Raw genomic sequence first — 22441 nt, forward strand, 5'->3', positions numbered from 1 at the left:
TGTCTAAATAAAGAACTATCTGTGTTTGTGTGTCCAGAGCTGAGCCTGACTTGTGGCCCCTCATGGGACTTCCCCCTGTGGGCGTGGTCAGTTGCCACAGTGTCCAAGGGTCCCCCCAAATCTCACTAAATATAACATACACAAAACCCTACACAACTGCAATATACACTGGCTGGATGATTCCCTCTGTCTCCACACCCCCAACCAACCCACTAGATTCTTACCAAGGAACCCTCCTCCAAGGACACATACCTCTCCTCAATGAAAACATCAAGCACTATCGGTTGCAGGTCCCACCCTTTGGAACTCCATGCTGCCCCACCTCCGTCTAGAGCCATGCACCCAGAAATTCAAGAAAAAACTAAAGACCTGGCTCTTTAAACAGGCATTCCCTGAATAGCCTTCTACATCCTTAACGCCCTTCACCACTACCTTTCTTTCACTCAGATACCTCCCTCCTCCTCGCCACTTCTGCCTCTTAGTAATCTGTATTAACATACTCTATCCTTGCATTGTACAATACATACTTTTTGCCTATATCAACCTCCCCAATTACTCAATATTGTTCCCTCACCATAATCATAACTCCCCTTCCCCCCAAATTGTATCTCCTCAATTACTACCATTGTATATTTATAGCACTGTAAAATGTTATATTGTATATAGTATGTAGTTTGTGGTATATAGTACTTATTACTACCGCTTATTCCCGTATTTTATTATGTTATGCTTGTCCCAGTTTCCTCTCCCCTCATTCCTTGTTTAGATTTAAGTTCCTTGTAAACCGTTATGATGTTCCCACGAATACCGGTATATAAAAGCTTTTAAATAGATAAGTGAAGAAATAGGAAAAATTATAAGCACTGGCAAGTTAGATGCAAAACAGTGATAAGGCAGGCAAAAAGAGAATTTGAAAAGAAGCTTACTTTAGAAGCAAGCATTCACAAGAAAAACATTTATGCATATCTGTAGTAGGAAGCCTGTGAGGGAGTCTGTTGGTCTGTTAGATGAGCGAGGGGTAAAAGGGACTCTTAGGGAAGACAAGGCAATAATGGAAAGACTAAATTAATTCTTTGCTTTGATGTTTACTAAGGAGGATGTTGGAAAGATACCCATGCTATTAACTGTATTTAATGGAGGTGATTTGGAGGAATTGAAACAAATCACATTGCACCTGGAAGATATAATGGAGCAAACTGACAAACTGAAGAGTAGCAAATCACCTGGACCAGATGGTTTATGACCCTGAGTTCTGAAAGAACTAAAAAATGAAATTATAGACCTATTACTTGTAACTTGTAACCTATCATTAAAATAGTCTATTGTACCTGAAGATTGGATGGTGACTGATCTAATGACAGCTTTTAAAAAGAGCTCCAGGCATAATCCAGGAAACTATAGACTGGTGAGCCTGACATTAGTGCTGGGAAAAATCATAGAAACTATTTTAAAGAATAAATCCAGAACATATAGATGGACATTATTTAATGGATACACCCAAGGAAAAACTTGCCTCACAAATCTACATTTTTTGAAGGGCATAATAAACATGTGGATAATGGTAAGACAGAGGATATAGTTAGTGAATCTGAATTTTCAGAAAGCATTTGACAAAGTTCTTCATGGAACTCCCCAGGAAATTAAAAAGTCATAGGATAGGAGGCAATGTCCTATTGTAGATTGCAAACTGGTTAAAAGATAGGATACAGAGGACTGAATGGTCAGCTTTCTCAATGGGGGAAGGTAAATAGTGGCATGCCCCCTGGATCTGTACTGGGAATGGTGCTTTTTAACATACTTATAAATGATCAGGAAAAGAGAATCAGTGAGGTGATTAAATTTGCAGATAATACATTATTCCATGTTGTTAAAGCATAAGCAGATTGTGAGAAATTGTAAGAAGACCTTGCGAGCTTGAGCATCCAAATGGCAGATGAAATTTAATGTGGACAAGTGCAAAGTGGTGCACCCAAGAAAAAATAATCCAAACTATAGTTATATGATGTTAGGGTTTGTATTAGGAGTCACCACCCACGAAAGGAATCCTGGTGTTATTGAGGACAATACATTGAAATCTTCAGCTCAGTGTGCAGTGAGAGTCAAGAAAGCAAACAGAATAATAGGAATTATTAGGAAAGGAATGGAGAATAAAATGGAGAATATCATAATTCCTCTTTATTGTTCCATGGTGATGCCGCACCTAGCATACTGTGTGCAATTCCGGTAGCGGCATCTGAAAAAGATATAGCAGAACTAGAAAAGGTATACAGAAGGGTAATCAAAATGATAAAGTGGAGATCAAATGGCTCCCCTGTGAGGATGGGGTAAAGAGGTTAGGGCTCTTCACCTTGGAGAAGAAACTGCTGAGGGGAGATATGATAAAGATCTATAAAATCATGAGTGGAATGGAACGGGTAAATGCAAATCAGTTGTTTACTCTTTCAAAAGATAAAATGACGAGGGGACATTCTCATGATGTTACTAAGTAATACATTTAAAACAAATTGGAGATAATTATTCAGTCACTGTACAATAAAGTTCTGAATTCATTGCTGGAGGACATGGTAAAGGTAGTTAGCATAGCTGGAGTTAAAAAAAAAAGATTTAGACATATTCCTGGAGGAAAAGTCCATAAACTGTTATTAACCAGGTAGACTTTGGGAAAGCCACTGCATATCCCTGAGCATAAGCAGCACGAAATCTAATATTTGGGATCCTGTCATGTACTTATGACCTGGTTTTGCTACTGTTGGAAACAGGATACTGTGCTTGATGGGCCCTTTGTCTGGCCCAGTATGGCCCTAGTGACATTTATAGTAGGGGATTCAGTCTCGCTCCCTCAGCCCTCTCTTCACTTCCATCTCCACCACCCCTCACAAATCACCAGCAATCTCCCACCCTCTGTCTCTTCTCCCCTACTTCACCCCACCTCTACTCCCCAAGTCTTCAGCAGTCTCACTCCCTGTGACCCTCTCCCCAACATACAAAAGACAGTTGGAACCCATATGGTATTAGGCTTTTTTTTTTTTTTTTAAACATGCATTGGGTGTGGAATTGGCCCCCAGAAAGCCATGAATAAACAAATTACAATATAGTAAATTTACTATCTCAAAACAATACTAATTACTGGCACTCAGACAGTAATAACCTTACCTATAAAAAGGTAACACTGCAAATATTACATTAGGCCTTAAAAAAAACAACCCACCATCTATTAGGTAAACAGAACAAGCCAGGCTGCCTAAAAATACCTGCAAAATAAAAGATACTAGTACCTAAAAATATTGTACAAAGGATTTTAAAACTATATAGTCCCTTCTTCAGATGTCAGATCAGATCCATTCACATCTAAAGGCAGGTTCCATATTGCCTCAATAGCTCATGTACAGTATTTTGAATAATACTTACATAGATCCAATAAAAGCAATCACAGTCTGTCAAGACTACAGCTACCCCAAGAGACAAATCTGCTATATCAAAACACTAACTCCCAGGACTCAAACATCAACCACTCTACCCAGAAAAGAGCAGCACTGCAAATATTACATCAATAAAATATTTAAAATTAGCAGACATATCAAATAAAATCCAACAACTAAAACTAATAGAGATTTAAAAAAATATCCTCTGTTCTTCATACTTGGGAACTTTTGATTTCCAGTCCCTCTGAGATTGTTCTGGATTAGTTGGTAGGGAAGAGGGTGCACACACTTTATCCTCTTTCTCTTCCTCATACACACACTCTAATGTGTTCATTCTTTTTCACACACATAAACAGACACACAGGCATTCTCTCATACTCAGTGGCTCTCTCTACGTCACATGCATACATACGCGCGCACACACACACATATATATACAAAGGCATACTCTCACACTCAGTGGTGCTCTCTACCTCTTACACACCCACATACTCTCACACTCAGCGGCTCTTTCATCCAAACACATAAGTACTCTCTCAATTGCAGTGACTTTCCCTCATACACACACACACACAACCATTCTCTCACAATTAGTAGCTCACTCTCCCTCACACACACACACAAAGGCACACTCTCACACTCAATGGCTCTAACACACCTAGTCACTTTTTCACATAAAAAGGCACTCTTTTACACTAAGTGGCTCTCACACACAGGGACTGACTCACACAAACAAGAAATTAGCTCCCTTACACACATGCACACTCTCATTCAGTGGCTCTCTCTCCCTCACATACATGCACATTCACATTCAGTGGCTCCCTCTCCCTCACATACATGCACACTCTCAGAGGCTCTCTCTCCCTGACACACATGCACACACGCTCAGTGACTCTCTCTTCCTCACATACATGCACACACGCTCAGTGGTTCTCTCTCCACGTATGCACACAGACACTCTTTCACATGCAATGGCTCTCTCTCCCTCACACACATACACAACCACTCTTGCACACTCAGTGGCTCTTACAACCAGGCATTCTCCTACACAAAAAGGCACTCTTCCTCACACACACTCACACTTAGTGGCTTTCTCTCCACTCACATGCACACTCTTACTCCGTGGTTCTCTCCCTCTCACACATACAGGCAATCTCTCACACAAAAAAGGCACGCTCTCCTTCACACACATTCATACTGTCTCTCTCTCTCCTTCATATATATGCACACTCATACTCACTATCCCCTGTCCCCTTCTGGCTCAAATAGGCATACTTACTGTCACTGGCTTTCTCTCCCTCATGTACACTCATACTCTGTAGCTTTCTCTCTCTCTCACACACACACACAGGCACTCTCTCACATTCATAGGCTTGCTTGCTCTTAGACACACTCTCTCTCACTCACACAGGTTCAGGGCCTCCCGGTCTTTTCTCTGCCTCTTCGTCATGCTGCAGGGTCGCACATCCTTCCTTCAGGTGCTGCAGTATAGGCTTCTCATTGGCCTGTCAGATCTCATTTTCAGCTGCCAATGGGATGGGCTCCATTGGCGGTCAAGGGTTTCCTCTCTTCCCCTACAACCTGCAAATCGGGCTTCGTGGTGGCCTGCCAGATCACATGTTCTTTTTCTGGTATGGATTGATGCAGGAGTCGCAGTGATGCAACGTTATCTGCTGCCGTGGGGCCGATCTTGCGATAAGAGCTGTGAGATCAGCCCAGCAGCAGCAAGAGATGATGCTTGCCTGAACGCGACTCCTGCTGCCGGCTGTGGGTCAATGAAGTGGATCTCGTGGTTGAGGGCAGCATCATCTTGGGTATGGGTTTGGTTTATCCCTGCCCGACTAAAAAAAAAAAAAAAGCAAAACCCAAATACATAAAGGCAATTGTTTAGGGCCGAGGGATTCACTGAATCCCTTGAAGGCCCTGACTGCACGCTACTGATGGCAGTTCTTATGTTCTTATGTGTGGTTGAAGACTCAGAATGGCCTTGTTGCTTAAGGCAGACCATCTCTTTTCCCCTTCTCCCAACCCCCGTCTTGTGTTAGGTTATTCTCTAAGGTCAGTTATGAGCTATCATTGAAGGAAGGTTTGCAGAGCGAAGTTTGACAGAGCGATAAGCTGACCTGTCTTTGTGATGAAATCTTTCTTCCATGATATGCATTTCTGCAGTGAGGATAATCACAGAACACAAAGGGGAATGAGACTTTGGATTTCTGCATACATGTTCACCTTCTCTAACTGCTGTATAGCATTTTCTTTAACTTTCTTCTAATTATGACAGTATTCTATCCCATTAGAAATGAAAGATTTTATTTTTTTTTCCTTTTTGCCATTGATTCCCATGGACTTGGGCTGTGTAAATGCTTTTGAGTATATTTATATGAGGCAGGCTGGTAATTGATCAAGCGTATTTGGCTTCATGCCCTTATTCAAAGCTTACATTTTAGCTAGAAGATTTAACTGTGTATTGTAAAATGTTTAATAAGCTTCAATCTTTTCTGGTTAGCAGCTTGTGGGCTTTCAGATTTTTGAAGAACACATGTTACTGTTTTAAATAAAAGTAGCCTAGAGTATTAGAATATGATTAGGACTTCTGATTTTAGGTTTTAGCTGATAAACCATGATAAAACACCCTGATGCAAAAAAAGAAAAGGTGTTTATTAAATAAACAGAAAAACACCATTTCCCCTAGTACACTTGCCTACCCTGGATTCTCTGCTTTGATTTTGTGTCTTTTCTATGTTAACGACTTCTCAGCGGCAGAACTGAATGTATTTGATTGAACCGGAAAAGGTACCCAACAATAGAACCTGTGATGAGAAAATTATGATAAACACCATTAGCTGGAAAATAGACACCTAAATTTACAATTTATAATAACAGATAAAACCAGAAGCCCTAAATATGATTCATGAGAAATCCTGGGTGATGAATTTAGACTCCTCTCTACCACTGAATCTTTACATCACTTTGGGCAAGTCAACTGATATCCCTTGCCTCTTGGGAACTAGTTAAAAATGAGGGCTTGATTGACTAAGGTTTTCCTTTTGTTCTGCATCTTTGGAAAAGAGCTTAGTAAATCAGACCCTTCATCTGGCTTTCTCAGTCAACAAAATTATATAGTAAAATTATGACATGATATTTACTCAAATACAGTGTTGATAGTGAGCTATTTCACTAAATATGTTATTACTAAGTAGTAATAAAGTTTCATTCATTTGCAGGGGATCAGCAGCCTCTTCAGCTCTCTAAAAGTAGTACGCCTCCTACGATTGGGTCGTGTTGCCAGGAAGTTGGACCACTATCTGGAATATGGTGCTGCAGTACTGGTGCTGTTGGTTTGTGTATTTGGACTAGTGGCCCATTGGCTAGCCTGTATATGGTACAGCATCGGGGATTATGAAGTTATAGATGAAGTCACTAATACAATCAAAACAGATAGCTGGCTGTACCAGTTGGGACTGAGTATCGGGACACCCTATCGATACAATGCCAGTGGTTCAGGACAGTGGGAAGGAGGGCCCAGTAAAGATTCATTATATATATCCTCGCTCTACTTTACCATGACTAGCCTTACAACAATAGGATTTGGAAATATAGCTCCGACCACTGATGGAGAGAAGATTTTCTCTGTGGCCATGATGATGGTTGGCTGTAAGTAGATTTATTTTGTATGCACTTCTTGATGTTATTATGATAGTGAGGGGTTTATTAAAATCAAATTGTGATATTATGAAAAGATTTAGAGCTTATTGTGTAATTATTGTATAATGCATTTTACATCAGTATTTTTGACTCATTACAGCAACACACACTTTCCCTAAATTGCTCTGCTTATGTATCACAGAATCCTGGAGTGACATTGCTAAGGATAAGAGGATAATTCAGCCTTAAATCTAAACTCTTTGACCTTTCTCCTAGAATTGCCAACAACAATGTCAATTAGTACCAGTTCTGATGGTGGTTCTCTAGTGATATTTATTTATTTAAATTCTTTTCTATACCGTCGTTAAGTTATATACCATCGCAATGGTTTATATGTAGGCACATAAATTAATGTAGGTGGATGCGTACTATAATACATTCTAACAGGTGCCACAAAAGGATCAGTTACAATAAATAGTTAAAGACAATCAATTGTTTAGTGAAGTAGGTCATGACCAAGTGTACCTGTAAGGTACGGTTCACAGGTAAAAATCATATTTATAGTGTTTTCAATTTTACATTTATTGTGAGGTAGAGTTCATAGATTATTAAAATGCACATTCTTAGAATAGTGCTATGTGCTGGTGTTCTTCTGCCTATTCCTGTATATTTTCATTCTCCAGTCTCTTTATAAAATGCTTGTTTAAAAAGCCACTTGGAAATTGGAAGAGGAGGAGCTGAGTATTTCCTCTTTCTCTGAGTTGTAAGGCCTGATTTGCCTTACAACTCTTTCTTGTGTGAAAAAACACTTATGTGGATCAGGCCCTTAAATGGCAGTCTTTTCAATTATTTGGTGACCTTTGACTAAGAATAACATCTTGTTCTTACTTAAAATGATGGATTACTTGTATAGATCAGAATGTCATTACCATCTGAAGGTTATTTGTTGATTTCACATAAAATGAGCTGATGGTCTCAGTCACCTTCCATGTAGACAAATATTCACTGGCATTAAAAAGGTCCACCATCAGAATTAGTACTAATTAAGGATGTGTAATCGTTTTTTTTCCAAATTAGGCAATGTCAACAAAATTGCCTAATTTGGAATGGTTCGGGAGAACCGAAAAATGATTGAATTTTTTCCGAAATTTCGGAGAAAATTCATTTTTTAGGTAGTGCGCACTAACTCCCGATAGTGCACACTAACTCTGCCAGGTTAGTGCGCACTATCGGCAGTTAATGCACACTAATGGGTGTTAGCGCGCACTAACTCCTGATAGTGCGCACTAATCCGAAAATCGTGGCCCCTGAAAAAGAAAACCCCGAACCATGGGAAAATGAAATTCCCATGGGGGGGCCCCGAAACAAAGCTTGACATGAAATTTTTACCCAAAGCACATCTTTAGTACTAATTGACTGAATTTTCCTTAGCAGTGTTTCTTCAGGATTTTGAGATAAATAAGCAGGGCAACATAGGGGAAGTCTGTGTTGCCACTGCCATGTTGTACTTCTTTTGTGGATAAATAGAAGAGTCTGAATTTTAGTGTTGTCATTCTTATTTCTTTCATAAGCATGAAATTCACTTTTTTTTTTTTTTTAATAAAAGGAAAACAATGATAGTGCAGATAGTAGTGTGGTTGTGTTCCATTTTACATTTTCAAATGATTTTTATAGCTGGACAAATAAATCCCCTTTGGTTTTGGAATCCTTCCTTTGTTTACAGATTAAATCTTGTTCTCTTAGGACAAGCAGGATGTTAGACCTCACACGTGGATGACATCATCAGATGGAGCCCGGCACAGAAAACCTTTGCCACTATCCGCGCATCTACACGGGGTTTCTCTTCAGTCTCTTTTTTTTCTGCGAAGTATTTGCATTGTGGTAGTAGAGCTCTGCTCTTCATCCTTTTAAAAGTATTTTCTCTGGTCAATTTTTGGCTTTTTTTCTGTGTCAGGTCCCTCTTCACCATTTGGTTCCTTCCCAAGGTGCGGTAGGTGTAAATTTTCCTTTGTTGTGGTTGATTCCTGGGATTTCGATGCCCCCGGTGCCTGCAGACCATGTGCATCAGGATCCGCATGAGGTTTGTATCCTCTGCCTGGGGGCATCGCACAATGTCCGGGGATGTGCTTTTTGTGATCAGATGACCCCCAAAGGCCGTCGCGCTTGGCTGGATAAGATGGAGAAGATTTTTGGGTGCAAAAAGTCTGACCCATCCACTCTGGCATTGGGGGTGTCAAAACTGAGAGGCTGTGGGGAGCTGTTAGATATGCCATCCCTTTCCACTCCTCCATTGTAACCCTCTCGAGAAAGAGGGACTGGAGATAGGCTGTCTCCAGTGTCATCGCATTCCAAAACTTCGGGATCTTCACTTTCTTTGGTGCTAGGGAAGGACCGGGCAAAGCACTGAAGGAAGTCTCACGAGCATCATCACCAGTCGCCGTCCCTACACGGCACTAGTGGGTACCATGTCAGCAACAAAGGCCTTGACCTCTATCAGACCTGTGAGTCCCAGGTATTCCCCACCAATGTCTGTGCTAGGCCCATATCTGCACTGCCTCTTCACAGAGGAGGAACGAGCCAGTGCCCTCCTGTTTGTTTATGTATCACATCGCCACCTGATTGTCTGTCTGTCTTTGTGGGTCAAGCGATCCTGAAACGCCCAAAGAGTGTAGCGGATCGCTCGAAGCCCCAGGAAGTTGATCTGACATTGAGACTTCTGAGCTACGAACGACCTTGCGTGCGGAGGCTGTCTACATGTGCCCCCCCCCCCCCAAACCAGAGGGGAGGCATCGGTGGTCAGTATGACCTGAGGTGGGAGGACTTGGAATGGAACCCCCTGCTCCAGATTGGGCAGATCCTCCCACCAAGACAGAGACCTGGAGAGGCTGCGTAATGCAGACACATTGCACGGAGGTTCTGGGTTGCTTGCGCCTACTGAGAAGAGGTCCTGCGGTCCTGAGGAGGCTCTGGTGATGACTCCTCCTCCTTCTCCTCCTTCTCCTCCTTCTCCTCCTCAATCCTTCCTTTCTTCCATGGATTTTCAGGAGGAGTTGGATCTCAGGGTTCAGCCAGCGATGCTACAAACCCTGAGGGGTATTGAGCTGCCATCAGCACTGATCCCCATGCCAGTGCCAGAGCCTGTGCAGTCTCTCTTGGTGCCCCTGCTCGAGTGTCTCGACATCCTTTTGGGCATACTACCAACACACCTGGTGCTCATGGTTCCAGCCGTGCCCCAGCGGCCATCGATGCCCTCCTCCAGAGCAATTCCCATTCTAGGGTCCTCCGAGGAGTTGATTCAGCTGACGGTGCCCCTGGGGCCATTAGTTCCATGTCTGCGATTTCCCAATCCCAATGCAGGGCCCCAACGGGGGATCATGGTGCCGTTGATACCCTCGATGTCTCTGGTGTCGTCGATGCCCTCGGGGTCATTGGTGTCCTGAATGTCTTTGGTGCCTAAACAGAGAGGCTTGGCCAGGGATCCTCCACATCAGTCCCCAGGGAACCTTAGCGAGTAGGAGGCCCTCTGTGATCCCTGGAAAGATGATAGCTCCAAGTCCTCCTCAGATGACTCAATTGACCTTCTCTTAGAACTGTCTCCACCAGATGAGAGGTGTAGGTCCCCTCTGGAAGACTTGTCCTTTGTGGGCTTTATCTCGGCAATGGAGAAGGCCATCCAGTTCTAGCTCCTCACTGTGGAGGATGCCCGGCACAAAATGCTGGAAGTCCTCCAGTTCATAGATGCCCCAAAGGAAATAGTGTCTGTCCCAGTCCATGACATTTTCAAGAAGCTACTCCTCAGGATCTGGGAACATCCCATGACTGTTTCTCCGGTCAACCGGAAGGTGGACATGATTTACTTAGTGCAGCAAGCATTGGGGTTTGGGAAGTGCCATCTCCCACATCAATCTGTTGTGGTGGAGTCCTCCCTCAAGAAAGCCAAGTGCTTCCACACCCATGCCTCTGCTCCTCCAGGTCGAGAGCATAGATCATTGGATGCCCTGGGTAGGAAGGTCTACCAGGGCACTATGTTCATCTCCCATATTGCCTCCTACCAGCTGTATATGACCCAGTACAACCAGAACTTGTGGAAGCAAGTCCAGGAGCTATCGGAGCATCTGCCTCAACAGCAGCAGGATGCCTTCTTGGCAGTGGTACAGCTGGGTCTGGAGGCGGGAAAACACGAGGTGAGATCCACCTATGGTGTTTTTGAGACGGTGGCCAGGGTGGCTGCAACAGGCATTGGCACCCACAGGATGGTCTGGATCTGTGCCTCGGACTTTCACTCGGAGATCCAAGAGAAGCTAGCAGATTTGCCCTGCACAGGGGAAAATCTCTTTGGAGATAAGGTCAGAGACGTGGTGGCCCAGTTGAAGGACCACCATGAGACACTTCAGCACCTTTCAGCCAGTGCTTCTGACCCGCCTTTCTCAGTCAGAAAATCTTGTGTCAGGGCTCTAGGAAGTCACATTGCCAGAAGAAATATTACCCTCCTTCTTCGAGGAGGCCTTCCAGGGTCGCCCCAGGCAACAGTGGCCCCTAGGACTCAACCAGCCCCCCAGCAGAGCCTCGCTACAGGGTTTTGACTGGGAGAGGGGGAGCATGAGCCAGACTGCCATACTCTTGGTGTCCTCCCCTCCAGTTGGGGGCAGGTTGCATATTTTTGTGGACCACTGGCCCCATGTTACCTCGGACCGATGGGTTCTCTCCATCATTTGCCAAGGATACAGGCTAAACTTCAGGGATGTCCCAGTGGATTCTCCTCCATGTCCAATGTGGGCCTCTTCTGCTCATCAGGAAATACTGTGGACAGAGTTCTCCAGCCTTCTAATGGCCAGAGTGGTCAAACCTGTCTCTTTGCACCCGTGGGGGTGGGGATTCTACTCTTGGTATTTCATGATACCAAAGAGAACAGGAGGCCTTCGCCTTATTCTCGACCTAAGAGCCTTGAACAAGTTTCTTCAAAGAGAAAAGTTCAAGATGGTCTCTTTGGGCACCCTGATCCCGCTCCTGCAAAGAGGAGACTGGCTGTGTTCCCTCGACTTAAAGGATGCCTAGGCTCACATCGAGATCTTCCCTGGTCACAGGAAATATCTCAGATTTATTGTGGGCAGGGAACACTTTCAATACAGAATGTTGCCATTCGGCCTTGTGTTAGTCCCTCGAGTTTTCACCAAATGCCTGGCAGTTGTGGGGGGGGCACATTCGCCATTAGGGCGTGCACGTGATTCCCTACCTGGACGACTGGCTGGTCAAGAGCGACACTCGGCAGGGTGCACTTTGTGCTCTCAGTCTGACCATTGGCTTGCTGGAGTCTCTGGGGTTTGTGGTCAATTACCCCAATTCCCATCTCAGCCCATCGACATACCTGGGCTTCATCGGGGCCAGACTGGGCACAACTGAAGCCAGGGTATTTCTGCTTCACATCAAGCACTTCCCTGTTGTCTCTTGCAGGTTCGCTTCACCGACACCGGCAGGTATCGGCTCGCCTGTTGCTTCAACTTCTGGGTCACATGGCAGCATCTGTCCATGTTATCCTCTTGACCCATCTGTGCATGCACAGAGCACAGTGGACACTGCAGTCTCAGTGGGCACAGGCATCCCAGGACCTCAGTGCACGTGTCTGCATTACTCAGCCTCTCCAGGTCTCTCTGTCTTGGTGGGGAGGATCTATCCAGTCCGGAGCAGGAGGTTCCATTCCAAGTCTCCCCACCGATGCCTCCCCCTGGGTTGGGGGGGGGGGCACATGTAGACAGCCTCTGCATGCAAAGTCGTTGGTAGCTCAGGAGTCTCAATGTCAGATCAACTTCCTGGAGCTTCGGCGATCCGCTACACTCTTTGGGCGTTTCGGGATCGCTTGTCCCACAAAGCAGTCCTGATCCAGACAGACAGTCAGGTGGCGATGTGGTACATAAACAGGAGGGCACTGGCTTGTTTCTCCTCTGTAAAGAGGCGGTGCAGTTATGGGCCTGGACTGTTTCTTTGTACCTAGGCGAGCCGATACCTAGCAGGGACAGAGAATGTGGTTGTGGACTGCTTGAGTCGGGCGTTCCAACCGCACGAGTGGAAGCTGAATCCAACAGTGGTGGAACGGGTCTTCCACCTATGGGGAACCCCAGATGTGGACCTCTTTGCCTCCCCTTGCAACAGCAAAGAGAGCCACTTCTGCTCCCTGTTCAGGGCAGATGGTCTATTAGCTGAAGATGTCTTTGCTGCCATTGGGGCAAGGATCTTCTGTATACATATTCTCTGCTTCCACTGGTAATGAAGACTCTCTTGAAGCCCCAGCAGGACAAGGGGACCATGATCTTGGTAGTCCCTTATTGGCTATGACAGGTCTGGTTTCTGCTCCTGCAGGACATGCCATTCAGAGACCCTATCAGGCTGGGGACTTCCCCTGATCTGATTACACAGGATCGAGGCAGGCTGTGACACCCAAAACTCAGGTGGTTAGTTTTGACGGCCTGGATGTTGAGAGACTAGTCTTGCAGTTCCTTGACCTCTCTGATGACGTGTCTCGGGTATTGGTTGCTTCCAGGAAGCTTTCCAGCAGAAAGTCTTACAGTTTGAAGTGGAAAAGGTTTTCCATCTGGTGCGAGGGTCATGGTTTAAATCCATTTGCCTGTCCCACTCTGAGATTTCTGGACTATTTGTGCTACCTCTTGGAGGCTGGGTTGAAAACCAATTCAGTCAGAGTACACTTGAGTGTGCCATCAGTGCTTACCATCAGGGAGTTGGCTGTACGTCCATCTCTGTGCAGCCCATAGTAGGGTGGTTTATTCGGTGTCTACTTCAGTTGAAGCCTCCTCTCTGGCCTCCCGATGTGTCCTAGGACCTCAGTGTGGTATTGCCGCAGCTCATGCATGATCCTTTCGAGCCTGTGCACTATTGGAATCTGAAGTTCCTGACCTGGAAGGTTCTCTTCTTGGTGGCAGTCACTTCGGCGCACAGGGTTAGTTATCTTCAGTCTTTCGTGATGTATCCGCCCTACCCTAAATTCTTCCATGATAAGGTGGTTTTGCGTATGCATCCTAAGTTCCTGTCTAAGGTGGTGACTGATTTCCACCTCAATCAGTTGATTATTCTTCCCACCTTTTTTCTGAGACCTCATTCACACCAGGGCAAATGGGCTCTGCACAGTTTGGATTGCAAGAGGGCCCTAGCTTTCTATCTAGAACGCACAGCAGGCCACAGGCAGTCCACATAACTCTTCATATCTTTTGACGGAAATAGATTGGGAGTTACAGTGGGCAAGCAAATTGTCAAATTGGCTGGTGGATTGTATCTCCTTCTGCTTTGCGCAGGTGGGCCTTCAGCTTGGAGACCATGTCAAAGCTCACTCTGTGATAGCTATGGCAGTGTCAGTAGCCCACTTGCGGGCAGTTCCCATCACTGAAATCTGCAAGGCTGGACATGGAATTCCCTACACACGTTCGCTGCCCACTACTGCTTGGACAAGGATGGTCAACATGACAGTAGCTTCACCAATCTGTCCTTCACAATTTCTTCCAACCTTAAACCCAACTCTCCCTGCCTAGTGCCCACTGTTAGGGTTCAGGCGCTCTCTCTCTGTTACCAACAGCACTATGGCACCCAGTCAGGTGCTGTTGGTTGTTGTTGTATCTGGGAGCAACCTCTAGCTTGGTACACTCCCACATATGAGGACTACCATCCTGCTTGCCCTAGGAGAGAGCAGAGTTGCTTACCTGTAATAGGTGATTCCTAGGACAACAGGATGTTAGTCCTCAGGAAACCCGCCCACCATCCTGCGGAGTTGGATTATCCTGCATTTTGTTGGTTTTTTTTGCTTGTGAATTCTGTTATGAGACTGAAGAGGGGACTGTGTGGATGCGTGGATAGTGGCATTCTCAGTGTGCCATTCAAATTTTCTAGAAACTTTGACAAAAAGTTTCCGTGCCAGGCACCATCTGATGATATCATCCACATGTAAGGACTAACATCCTGCTGTCCTAGGAGAACACCTGTTACAGGTAAGCAACTCTGCTTTTCAGATCAGAAAGTGAAAGCCATACTACATTGGTGTGCAATATATTCTTCTATATGTAACCCCATCCCGAGAGGAGGATTGCATGCCAATGGGGTTATAAATGTATTTGTAGTTTTCGGGACAGGGACACCTGGCTAGCTCTTTCCCCAGGGTGTGGATCCTTTTTATGGGGGGAAGATTTACTTTCAGGGCCCAAGTGCTAGGGATGATTTACTCCTTAGTGTTGAACCTGGGAAAGGGTTAACTTTCTTTACTGTGTGTGCTGTATGTGCCCAAATACCCACACTGGATTCACTGGGTTAGTGTCCAAATTAATCTTTCCTGTTCATACACTAAATAATAGGGGTGTGAATCGTTTTTGAACGATTAAAATTATCGTCAGATAATTTTAAAATCGTCCAAAATCGTTAGAGTGCACGATACAATACAAATGCCCCCGATTTATCGTCAGGGGCATTTGTATTGTATCGTTAAATAGGGCGCGGGAAAACCGGCACACCAAAAAAACCCTAAACCCACCCCGAACCTTTAAAAAAATCCCCCACCCTCCCGAACCCCCCAAAATGTTTTAAATTACCTGGGGTCCAGTGGGGGGGGGGGGGGGGGTCCCGACGCGAACTCCCTCTCTCTGGCCACGGCTGCGTTGAGAGAAATGGCGCCGGTGGCCCTTTGCCCTTATCATATGACAGGGCAAAGGTAGCGCCGGCGCCATTTTGGTTCCTGGTTCCCGACGTCACGCGTCCAGGAGATCGCCCCCGGACCCCCGCTGGACCCCCAGGGACTTTTGGCCAGCTTGGGGGGGGCCTCCTGACCCCCACAAGACTTGCCAAAAGTCCAGCGGGGGTCCGGGAGCGACCTCCTGCACGCGGGCCGTATTGCCAATCTTCAAAATGGCGCCGGCGCTACCTTTGCCCTCACTATGTCATACGGGCGACCGTCGCCCGTATGACATAGTGAGGGCAAAGGTAGCGCCGTATGACATAGTGAGGGCAAAGGTAGCGCCGGCGCCATTTTGAAGATTGGCAATACGGCCCGCGTGCAGGAGGTCGCTCCCGGACCCCCGCTGGACTTTTGGCAAGTCTTGTGGGGGTCAGGAGGCCCCCCCAAGCTGGCCAAAAGTCCCTGGGGGTCCAGCGGGGGTCCGGGGGCGATCTCCTAGACACGTGACGTCGGGAACCAGGAACCAAAATGGCGCCGGCACTACCTTTGCCCTGTCACATGATAAGGGCAAAGGGCCACCGGCGCCATTTCTCTCAACGCAGCCGTGGCCAGAGAGAGGGAGATCGTGTCGGGACCCCCCCCACTGGACCCCAGTTAATTTAAAACAGTTTGGGGGAGTTTGGGAGGGTGGGGGATTTGTTTTAAAGGTTCGGGGTGGGTTTTAGGGTTTTTTGGTGTGCTGGTTTTCCCGCCCTCCCCCGATTTACGATTTTTAACGATTTTTAAAAAAAAAAACACGACGATAAGATTTCCCTCCCCCCCAGCCATAATCGATCGTTAAGACGATCGATCACACGATTCACACCCCTACTAAATAATGGCACAATAAATATGATAACACAAAAAAACAACCCACGGTACTATTCTTTATCTTACAGAGACCTCAAATAATTACACCTCAACAGCCTGGGTGCTGATTCAATTCAATTTTAGATTTTTCTTATGCAAATAAAACTATCATTTCATTGTTATTAAACTTTTCATTGCTTTCAAAACCCAAACAAGAAAACTTATCTTTTTTCCAAAAAGTGAGAAAAATTGACCGGTTATACTACGCTGAATAACATTTTGAGAGTTCACGGCATCCAACTCTCTGCATCAGGTGAATTTGCCACCATCTGAAAGGGATCCTTCCTTCTGCAACAGAAATCACAAGAAAAAAAAGTCTTTCATTTTGATCGATGACACCAAGAACCAATCAAATGGCAAAGCTGCTCTGACATATTCACACTTACCCAATGTCAAAGCACTCTACGGTCTCATTTAGACCTTTGGGCACTACAGAGTCCAAATTAGTGTTTCCCCACAGCACCCAGGCTGTTGAGGTGTAATTATTTGAGATCTCTATAAAACAAAGAATAGTACAGTAGTTTCAATCCTAAGAACTGGGTTGCTTTTTTGTATGGCTGTATATTTGCAGCATATGGTTTGATTTTGTAGTGGTTTACAATAAATTATTCCAGCACCACAGGCGTTATTGCTTTCTTTACAGTACTTTTTCCTCTGTCTGTGAGTGTGTGTGTGTGTGTGTGTGGGGGGGGGGTCCAAGAACTTCTAGGCTCCAGGATATGGATAAATAGAGTTCCCGGATGGACAGGGTATCTCTTGCTTAGGCGGGAGACCCCTTCTGAACTGGCAAAAATGTAGAAATCCCTGTCTCTGCACAGAGTCCAAATCTTTCCCTCCCCATAAGAACATAAGAACATGCCATACTGGGTCAGACCAAGGGTCCATCAAGCCCAGCATCCTGTTTCCAACAGTGGTCAATCCAGGCCATAAGAACCTGGCAAGTACCCAAAAACTAAGTCTATTCCATGCTACTGTTGCTAGTAATAGCAGTGGCTATTTTCTAAGTCAATTTAATTAATAGCAGGTAATGGACTTCTCCTCCAAGAACTTATCCAATAGAGATGTGAATCGTGTCCTCGATCGTCTTAACGATCGATTTCGGCTGGGAGGGGGAGGGAATCGTATTGTTGCCGTTTGGGTGTGTAAACTATCGTGAAAAATCGTTAAAATCGTGAGCCGGCACACTAAACCCCCCTAAAACCCACCCCGACCCTTTAAATTAAATCCCCCACCCTCCCGAACCCCCCCCCCAAATGCTTTAAATTACCTGGGGATCCGGCGGTGGTCCAGAACGGCGGTGGTACGGAACGGCCCCCTCAGTAGGATCGTGTTGTCTTCAGCCGGCGCCATTTTTCAAAATGGCCGCCGCAAAATGGCGGCGGCCATAGACCAAAACGATTCGACGGAGGAGGTCGTTCCGGACCCCCGCTGGACTTTTGGCAAGTCTTGTGGGGGTCAGGAGGCCCCCCCAAGCTGGCCAAAATTTTCCTGGGAGTCCAGCGGGGTTCCGGGAGCGATTTCTTGCCGCGAATCGTTTTCGTACGGAAAATGGCGCCGGCAGGAGATCGACTGCAGGAGGTCGTTCAGCGGCGGTCCGGAACCCCCGCTGAACGACCTCCTGCAGTCGATCTCCTGCCGGCGCCATTTTCCGTACGAAAACGATTCGCGGCAAGAAATCGCTCCCGGAACCCCGCTGGACTCCCAGGAAAATTTTGGCCAGCTTGGGGGGGCCTCCTGACCCCCACAAGACTTGCCAAAAGTCCAGCGGGGGTCCGGAACGACCTCCGTCGAATCGTTTTGGTCTATGGCTGCCGCCATTTTGCGGTGGCCATTTTGAAAAATGGCGCCGGCTGAAGACAACACGATCCTACTGAGGGGGCCGTTCCGTACCACCGCCGTTCTGGACCACCGCCGGATCCCCAGGTAATTTAAAGCATTTGGGGGGGGTTCGGGAGGGTGGGGGATTTAATTTAAAGGGTCGGGGTGGGTTTTAGGGGGTTTTAGTGTGCCGGTTTTCCTGCCCTCCCCCTTCCCCCGATTTACAATTTTTTAACGATAAATCGGGGGAATTGGTATTGTATCGTGGCCCTAACGATTTTTTGACGATTTAAAATATATCGGACGATATTTTAAATCGTCAAAAAACGATTCACATCCCTATTATCCAATCCTTTTTTAAACACAGCTACACTAATTGCACTAACCACATCCTCTGGCAAAAAATTCCAGAGTTTAATTGTGCCTTGAGTAAAAAAGAACTTTCTCCGGTTAGTTTTAAATGTGCCACATGCTAACTTCATGGAGTGCCCCCTAGTCTTTCTATTTTCCGAAAGAGTAAATAATTGATTCACATTAACCAGTTCTAGACCTCTCATGATTTTAAACACCTCTATCATATCTCCCCTCAGCCATCTCTTCTCCAAGCTGAAAAGTCCTAACCTCTTTAGTCTTTCCTGTTCTATTCCCTTTATCATTTTGGTCGCCCTTCTCTGTACCTTCTCCATCGCAACTATATCTTTTTTGAGATGCGGCGACCAGAATTGTACACAGTATTCAAGGTGCGGTCTCACCATGGAGCGTTACAGAGGCATTATGACATTTTCTGATTTATTCACCATTCCCTTTCTAATAATTCCCAACATTCTGTTTGCTTTTTTGGTTGCCGCAGCACACTGAACCGAAGATTTCAATGTGTTATCCACTATGACGCCTAGATCTCTTTCTTGGGTTGTAGCTCCTAATATGGAACCTAACATTGTGTAACTATAGCATGGGTTATTTTTCCCAATATATGCATCACCTTGCACTTATCCACATTAAACTTCATCTGCCATTTGGATGCCCAATTTTCCAGTCTCAGAAGGTCTTCCTGCAATTTATCATAATCTGCTTGTGATTTAACTACTCTGAACAAATTTGTATCATCTGCAAATTTGATTAACTCACTTGTATTTCTTTCCAGATCATTTATAAATATATTGAAAAGTACAGGTCCCAATACAGATCCCTGAGGCACTCCACTGCCCACTCCCTTCCACTGAGAAAATTGTCCATTTAATCCTACTCTCTGTTTCCTGTCTTTTAGCCAGTTTGTAATGCACGAAAGGACATCACCACCTATCCCATGACTTTTTACTTTTCCTAGAATCCTCTCATGAGAAACTTTGTCAAACACCTTCTGAAAATCCAAATATACTACATCTACCGGTTCACCTTTATCTACATGTTTATTAACTCCTTCAAAAAAGTGAAGCAGATTTGTGAGGCAAGACTTGCCTTGGGTAAAACCATGCTGATTTTGTTCCATTAAACCATGTTTTTCTATATGTTCTGTGATTTTGAAATTTAGAACACTTTTCACTACTTTTCCTGGCACTGATGTCAGGCTAACCGGTCTGTAGTTTCCCAGATCGCCCCTGGAGCACTTTTTAAATATTGGGGTTATATTAGCCACCCTCCAGTGTTTAGGTACAATGGATGATTTTAATGATAGGTCACAAATTTTTACTAATAGGTCTGAAATTTCATTTTTTAGTTCCTTAAGAACCCTGGGGTGTATACCATCTGGTCCAGGTGATTTACCACTCTTCAGTTTGTCAATCAGGCCTACCACATCTTCTAGGTTCACCATGATTTGGTTAAGTCCATCTGAATCATTACCCATGAAAATCTTCTCTGATATGGGTATCTCCCCGACATCCTCTTCAGTACACACTGAAGCTAAAAAATCATTTAATCTTTCCGCAATGGCCTTATCTTCTCTAATTGCCCTTTTAACCCCTCGATCATCTAACGGTTCAACTGACTCCCTCACAGGCTATCTGCTTTGGGTATATTTAAAAAAGATTGTACTGTGAGTTTTTGCCTCTACGGCCAACTTCTTTTCAAATTCTCTCTTAGCCTGTCTTATCAATGTCTTACATTTAACTTGCCAACGCTTATGCATTATCCTATTTTCTTCTATTGGATCCTTCTTCCAATTTTTGAATGAAGACCTTTTGGCTAAAATAGCTTCTTTCACCTCCCCTTTTAACCATGCCGGTGATCGTTTTGCTTTCTTTCCACCTTTCTTAATGTGTGGAATACATCTGGACAGGGAATGAAAACTCTGGATGGGTATCCTCAATGATCTTTATAGTTCTTTTATTCATAGTTAGCAGATCAACAGGATCTTTTTAGTTTTTTTTCCAGACTCAGTCTCTCCTCTAGATCCCTGATGGGGTGGGGGATCCCTGGATGTTGGAGACTTACCCTGCTCCAATGCAGGAAGGAAGGGGCTACTAAAAAAACAATCTTCCTCCTGGATCTTTCACTTAATGTCCTTTTTCCCTTTCAAACAAGGTTAACACTGGAGTTCTTCCTTGAAGCAGGTGACTGTCACCTCCGTAGCCATTGAGAGTTTAGAGGGCCGGTCTTCCCTATCCTGCACAGCCCTAGAAACAGGGTTACCCATTCCCTGAGTCCAGGTGGTGTACAGGCCTTCACAAGACTTCCACAAAAAAAATCTTAAAACTCAAAAACAACCTAGAGAGATGTCACAAGCAGCTAGTGAGTAGACTGGAAGGAAAACCCTCGTGACCCTGGTCAGGATCCCCAGGCTAGATTAACCTGCTTCCTCTGACTAGGCCTGAAAAATCACAAAATAGGATGAGCTCCTCACTATCTCTCCAAAAATCATAAAACATAAAAGACTGCCCACAGACTCTTGGGAGAGAGATCTTATAAAATGTTTCAGGTGGATGGTCATTCCAGACCCTACAAAGGGAGGGGCTGAATTTTGAATGGATCCCCCCCCCCCCCTTTCACTAACTTCTTACTAAGGGCTCACCAAGGCCTTAATGGTAACAGACTGGCTGTCGGTTACATATAGGCAAAACTGTGAGTTCTGTTGATTGTAATTGAAGATGACTTCTAAATGCATTATGAATTTAGTGCAGTTTACTTTATTTTCTTTAAAATCAACAAAAATTTGACATATTTTATTCATACACAAATAATGCATGTCTTCTGGTATTTGTATTTGGCCAAGTATGACCTAGCAATAAAGCATGAATAGAAAAAATGTTTAAATGAATCTTGCAGCAAATATACTGCAGGAATAGATGCCTGTCTGTATAACATATTTTACTTCAGCTAGGCGATCTGAAATTTTAGCATCAACTAGATTTCTAGAATCAGATGATTAAGTTTAGATTATTCCTGTTAATGTAAACACTGTTCAGTATTCTTCCTCCGTGCATGATTAATAATGATTATACCTATGACCTGCATTCTGCTAAATTCCAGAGCTCTGTAAATTGCCATATATCTTGAGATATTTGGCTCGTGCTATTTTTTTTTCCTGCTGGGAAATGACATTTGTGTTGTTGGGGGATGATGATGTCTGCCCGCCAGATGCATTATTGTGCATAATTTTTGTGTACCTCCAGTTTTCATAGAAGTCATTCAGTTGAGTACCAGCAATGAACTCTCTGCACATTACTATTGAAATGTTGTTTTAAGAAAAAATATATTCTGGAAACATTGTATAATAATTACAAAATCAGTACCAAGTTCAAAAATTCCAAGTGTGTGTAATATGCTTTCAGATGTAACTTAAGGCAGGAGTGCTGCCTATGCAAGGTTCTACCGTACCTTCTTATTAACCATCTTTGTAAAAGCCCAATAGCCATCGGCTAGCATTGTTTTGGTCATTTTGACAATTTAATTTAAAATTCCACGATAAAGCATCCCCATAAAAGTGTGGAACAATCAGAGGATCCTCGTTGAAGGAGAAGTGGTAAATCTAGAGATCAAGCAG

General features: G+C 44.7%; 1 protein-coding gene across 4 annotated transcripts in view; it reads left to right on the plus strand.

The window, feature by feature from the left end:
* The window catches only part of KCNH5 (potassium voltage-gated channel subfamily H member 5), a 568772-nt gene that overhangs the window by 201108 nt on the left and 345223 nt on the right, over nucleotides 1–22441 (plus strand). For all 4 annotated transcript variants that reach the window (XM_029598143.1, XM_029598144.1, XM_029598145.1 and 1 more), the window contains one exon: nucleotides 6647–7076. In XM_029598143.1, coding sequence (XP_029454003.1) covers nucleotides 6647–7076 — 430 coding nt within the window. The remainder of the gene's footprint in view (nucleotides 1–6646; nucleotides 7077–22441) is intronic.

The sequence above is a fragment of the Rhinatrema bivittatum genome, chromosome 4 (genome assembly GCF_901001135.1).
Source record: "Rhinatrema bivittatum chromosome 4, aRhiBiv1.1, whole genome shotgun sequence".
In the NCBI taxonomy this organism is placed as follows: domain Eukaryota; kingdom Metazoa; phylum Chordata; class Amphibia; order Gymnophiona; family Rhinatrematidae; genus Rhinatrema; species Rhinatrema bivittatum.